This window comes from Pseudomyrmex gracilis, unplaced genomic scaffold (assembly GCF_002006095.1).
Source record: "Pseudomyrmex gracilis isolate BER0280 unplaced genomic scaffold, ASM200609v1 scaffold_1797, whole genome shotgun sequence".
NCBI classification, from domain to species: domain Eukaryota; kingdom Metazoa; phylum Arthropoda; class Insecta; order Hymenoptera; family Formicidae; genus Pseudomyrmex; species Pseudomyrmex gracilis.
Window position 1 is genome coordinate 15,193 of NW_018022381.1, and position 5,897 is coordinate 21,089.

General features: G+C 49.2%; 2 protein-coding genes across 2 annotated transcripts; both read left to right on the forward strand.

The window, feature by feature from the left end:
* The first annotated feature begins 1,467 nt into the window (after window positions 1–1,467).
* Window positions 1,468–1,911, forward strand: LOC109862438. Its single transcript, XM_020442492.1, has one exon. It carries the CDS (start codon window positions 1,468–1,470, stop codon window positions 1,909–1,911), a length of 444 nt encoding a protein of 147 aa, XP_020298081.1.
* A 2,844-nt stretch (window positions 1,912–4,755) lies between these two features.
* Window positions 4,756–5,400, forward strand: LOC109862439. Its single transcript, XM_020442494.1, has one exon. The coding sequence runs from the start codon at window positions 4,756–4,758 to the stop codon at window positions 5,398–5,400; it is 645 nt and encodes a 214-aa protein (XP_020298083.1).
* The last annotated feature ends 497 nt before the right edge of the window (window positions 5,401–5,897 follow it).

Consider the following 5,897-nt stretch of genomic DNA (forward strand, 5'->3'; position numbering starts at 1 on the left):
CGGGGTATCCGTTGTTTCCATTTGGTTGCGTAATGGATTTCCCCTATAATAAAAAAAAAAGTTACTATAGTCATAACGCAGTTGGCCGTAAGACTAAAAGGAATGCGGCGGGTGCAACAGGGTCTCCGGCCCCTGTAGCCCGACCCACTTCTGCGGCTCTTCCGCCGAGCGGACAACCCCAGAAAGCTGAGAAAAGAAAGCGGCGGGTCAAACTCCGGGCTTCCACAACTTCCGCAGTCGTAGTGGCCAGGAATCCGACTGTTCCCGCCTTCATTGAACTAATGGAGGTGTCACATCCGTGGACATAAAAATATTAATTATTATTATTGTGGCGGTCAGAATAACCGCCACCAAAAAGTAAAGTTACGTGCGGCAGGACGCGCGCAGTTCGCGCGCCGCCGCTACGTGGCGCAGAGCCGCGAGTGTCGCGCGGAGGCGCAGTTTGCCGCGGCGTCTACATATGTAGACCCGTTCGGCACAGCATTATGGCCGAACAGTGAGCGGCGCCGAAGCAGAAGACCAGCAGCATTAATCNCGAAGCACCCAGCAACGCTCCAGCGGTCCGGATCACTCGACCAACGCCTCCACAATCCCCAGGGGTACATCTCGGAGCGGTCTTCATCTCGGAACTATTTGGAGCGACAAAACCAGAGGCGACCAATCAGAAAGCGGAATCCACTGGACCAATAGAAGAGTCGTTCCGGCCGTGGATACTCCGACCTCACAACATACCCTCGCNTCGACGGACGCGGCCTCCCAGAGCCCTGTTAGCACAGTGGGACATCAGGGTTNGGAGATACACGTCGCCTAGAGACAGCCTGGTTCTTCCACCGCTCATCTCACCAATACCTTCTCCTCCACGCCAACAGATTCACAAGTCGACGCAGACGCTTCCCCCACNTCGCGTACATAGAGGGGTGCAGGGAGAACGACTGGTATATAAGGATCAGTCCACGCAGTCGAGCGACAGTGACTGGGAACGATCGCCAGGGAAAGCTATCTTTACAGCAGTACAGACCGAGAAGAAAACTACCTCCACAGCAGTACAGACCGAGATCACCGGCGAGATCATCCCGCAGCGTATACCGGAGAAGAAGCGGCAGCATAGAGAAAGAAGCCGTTCCAGACATTGATCACCCAGTACGAGGAGAGCTCGCTCCCGCAGCAGACGAGATTGATTACGGCATCGCAGAACCCGACGGAGAAATCCGGCACATTCAATTATACAAACCGGCCCTTATCAGAGCCATGTATACGTTGTAAATAACTTGTAAATAGCTCCAGAATAAAAACCATATTTTTGGAACATCAAACCTTCACTACAAAGAACCACACCTCGGCCGCCATCCTTTTGCTGCTATCACCATTGCTGCTGTGTCCACTATCGCTGCTGACCTAAACGCACAACCCCACTAAATTGGTGACCCCGATACGGAACACAGGAAGCACCCGATGAAGACACGAAGCATGGCAAAAGCAAAGGACAGTGCAGTACTTAGCGACGAAGTGGAGTGCCCAAGCAACCGGATAGGAATACGCATTCCAGCCTTTTGGCCCAAGGACCCAGAATTATGGTTCGCCCAGGTAGAAGGACAGTTTAGTGTAGGCGGCATCACCGACGATTATACTAAATACGCCTACGTCGTCTCACGACTAGAGCCAAAACAGGCTCGCAAAATAAAAGACGTCATTACAAGCCCCCCCGAAGAAAATAAGTACGAGGCAAGTAAAAGAACGCTAGTACAAAGATTAACTGACTCGAGGGAACAACAAATCCGGAAACTTCTGGAGCAAGAAGACATAGGTGATCGCAGACCATCACAATTTCTACAACACATATCCACACTAGCGGGAACAGCAGTACCAGAGGAGCTGCTACGAACCCTGTGGCTAGCAAGATTACCACCGTAAATGCAAGCAATCTTAGCCATGCGAAATCAAGACAAACTAGAGGTGGTGGCAGAACAAGCAGATCGCATACATGAGGTCAACAGCAGAGCAGTAATACTCGCATCAACCTCATCAGCAGTACCTGCTACAACAGCATCACCGATCGAAACACTCACAAAACAGGTAGCTACGCTCACACAAAAAGTAGCACACCTACTAAGAGACAACAGGGGCCGATCTAGAAGTCGGTCGCGAACACGAGGCACTTCTCAAACAAAGCCTGTTCAAGATGGAGTTTGTTTCTATCACAGGCGATTCAAANAGAAAGCCAAGAAATGTACGCAGCTATGTACATTTGAGGGACCAAAAAACGCAAATGGCAGTCATTGAGGGCGGCCAATGACAGTAGCCCAGAACACCGCCGCCTATACATTGCAGATCAAGCCTCTCAAACGAGATTCCTGATTGACACAGGATCAGATGTCAGCATTTACNCTCAGCATTTGACACAAGAGAGATGGACAGTTCAGCCATGCGAGCTNTATGCAGCAAATGGCACAAAAATAAGGACCTACGGGATCATAACTCTCCAACCAGACTTAGGCCTTAGGAGAGCATTCCCATGGCGTTTTGTGATAGCAGACGTCACACATCCCATTATAGGATCCGACTTCCTAGCATACTACCACCTCTTACCGGACATTAGTAAGAAGAGGTTACTAGATGGGAAGACTAGACTTTATGTCTCCGGCACTACCGCTTACGCCAAGACACCGTCCGTAAAAACTATAGCACACAACACACGATTCCACCAAATACTGACAGAGTTCCCAGGAATCACACAACCGCAAGGTGCGAGGAAAACAGTAAAACACAATACCGAGCATCACATTACGACAACACCTGAACCACCAGAGGCATGCCGACCACGAAGACTAGCACCACAAAAATATAAAGCAGCCAAGATAGAATTCGACTTATTATTGCAAGAAGGAATAATAAGTCCTTCAAAAAGTCCGTAGGCATCACCGCTACATATGGTCCCAAAGAAAGACAACGTCTGGAGACCATGTGGAGACTACCGCAGGTTAAACGCGAGGACGGTACCCGATCAATATCCGATCCCGCACGTAGAGGACTTCACACATACCCTCCATGGCAAGAAAATTTTTGCCACAATAGATCTGATCCGAGCTTACAATCAGATCCCGGTACATAAGGCGGACATTCCGAAGACAGCAATTACTACGCCATTCGGGTTGTTTGAATTCAATTACATGCCGTTCGAACTAAGAAACGCAGCACAAACCTTCCAACGTTTCGTTAACGAAAGTCCTACACGGCCTTGATTTTTGTTACGCTTACATCGATGACATACTCATCGCATCCACAACTGAGGANGAACACATTCAACACCTCAGACAAGTATTNACCCGANTGGATGCTTACGGCGNTAAANTTAANCCAGCAAAATGCATCCTCGGGNCAAAGCAAGTAAACTTCCTGGGATACCTTGTCTCAGCGGAAGGCATTGAACCACTTCCAGACAAGATAACGGCCATAAAATCATTCCCAAAGCCAAACACGGTCAAGCAGATGCGGCAGTTTTTGGGAACGCTAAACTTCTACCGCCGATTTATCCCAGGAGCTGCAAGAGACCAAGCTATACTCAACGAAGTGCTAAAAGGACCAAAAGCTAAAGGCAAAACACCGATTCAGTGGACACCAGAGCTTCAACAGGCTTTCGAAAACTGCAAAAACAGCCTTTCAAGAGCAACATTGTTAGTCCATCCTGATCCTAAAGCCGAGTTAGCAGTCACTACAGACGCGTCCGATACAGCNATAGGAGCAGTAATACAACAGAAGGTCAACAACACGTGGCAGCCACTCGCATTTCTCAGCAAGAAGCTAAGTGAGGCTCAACAGAAATACAGCCCTTACAACAGAGAATTGCTAGCGATCTACACAGCCATCAAACACTACAGGCATCTACTGGAAGGTCGTACATTCGTAGTCTATACGGACCACAAGCNGCTAATATATGCCTTCCAACAAGATTTATTGCGCAGTTCACCAAGACAAGCTCGACACCTGGAATTCATCGGGCAGTTTACCACCGACATTCAGCATATAGCAGGCAAGGACAATGTAGTGGCAGACACTCTCTCAAGAATCGAGGCGATTCACAAAGCAACAAGCACAGAAGAGTTAGCACTGGCACAAGAGGAAGATACCGAACTAACGGACATACTGAAAACACAAAAAGGACTTAAACTGACGAAAGTTCCGGTACCAGGAACTACGATCAGCCTCTATTGNGATACAGCTTCACCAATAATACGGCCCTACGTACCAAAGAAGCTCCGTCATCAAATCTTCCTATCGTTACACAGTCTATCACATCCCGGTACAAAAGCATCGGCCAAGTTGGTCATGCAAAAATACATATGGCCACACATCCAACAAGATTGCATCAGATGGGCACGAGCGTGTATCCCATGCCAATAATCAAAGGTTACCAGGCACAACCAAGCACCGATCGGGGACTTTATGAGACCAACACGACGCTTCGAACATATCCACACGGATATAGTAGGACCACTACCAGTATCACAAGGCTACAAATACTGTCTTACTATAATAGATCGATTCTCAAGATGGCCTGAAACAATACCCATTCGAGACATCTCAGCAGAAACGGTAGCACAACGCATCTTTACCCAGTGGATATCAAGATATGGCACACCTCTTCGGATCACAACTGACCAAGGAAGGCAATTTGAATCAGACCTATTCAAACGACTAGCGCAGTTGACAGGTTCCACGCACTTGAGGACAAATGCATACCACCCGGCAGCAAATGGGATGGTAGAACGATTTCATCGACAACTCAAGGAAGCCATAAAATGTCATCAGACAACAACCTGGTCAAAAGTCCTTCCAATAGTTCTCATGGGAATCAGAGCAGCCTGGAAAGAGGACTTACAAGCAACACCAGCCGAGATGGTTTTCGGAGAATCCATTTGTCTACCCGGACAGTTTTTGTGCGAACAGAAAATTGACAGCGAACCGGACGACTATATAGGCAACTTACGGAAAGCCATGCACAACTTACAACCAACAGTGAAGAGACACAGACAAAATCCTATATTCCTGTTCAAAGACCTCGCAGCAACATCACTCGTTTTTATCCGCCACGACGCAACACAGACAGGAGCACTACGATCACCTTACGATGGTCCATACAAAGTTCTAAATCGCGGCGAGAAAACCTTCAAAGTAAAAGTCAACGGCCGGGCAGTCAACATTTCTATAGACCGGTTAAAACCAGCATACATCCTTCAAGACAAAGATGAGTTAAGCAACGACACACAAAGCAAACCTCAGCAGCCTGCACCAGCACAAAGACGGTCAAGCAGAGCTACAAAGCCAGTAGTTCGTTTTCAACCAGGACTTACCCACAACCAGGGGAGTCCTGTGGCGGTCAGAATAACCGCCACCAAAAAGTAAAGTTACGTGCGGCAGGACGCGCGCAGTTCGCGCGCCGCCGCTACGTGGCGCATAGCCGCGAGTGTCGCGCGGAGGCACAGTTTGCCGCGGCGTCTACATATGTAGACCCGTTCGGCACAGCATTATGGCCAAACAGTGAGCGGCGCCGAAGCAGAAGACCAGCAGCATTAATCCCGAAGCACCCAGCAACGCTCCAGCGGTCCGGATCACTCGACCAACGCCTCCACAATCCTCAGGGGTACATCTCGGAGCAGTTTTCATCTCGGAACTATTTGGAGCGACAAAACCAGAGGCGACCAATCAGAAAGCGGAATCCACTGGACCAATAGAAGAGTCGTTCCGGCCGTNGATACTCCGACCTCACAACATACCCTCGCCTCGACGGACGCGGCCTCCCAGAGTCCTGTTAGCACAGTGGGACATCAGGGTTCGGAGATACACGTCGCCTAGAGACAGCCTGGTTCTTCCACCGCTCATCTCACCAATACCTTCTCCTC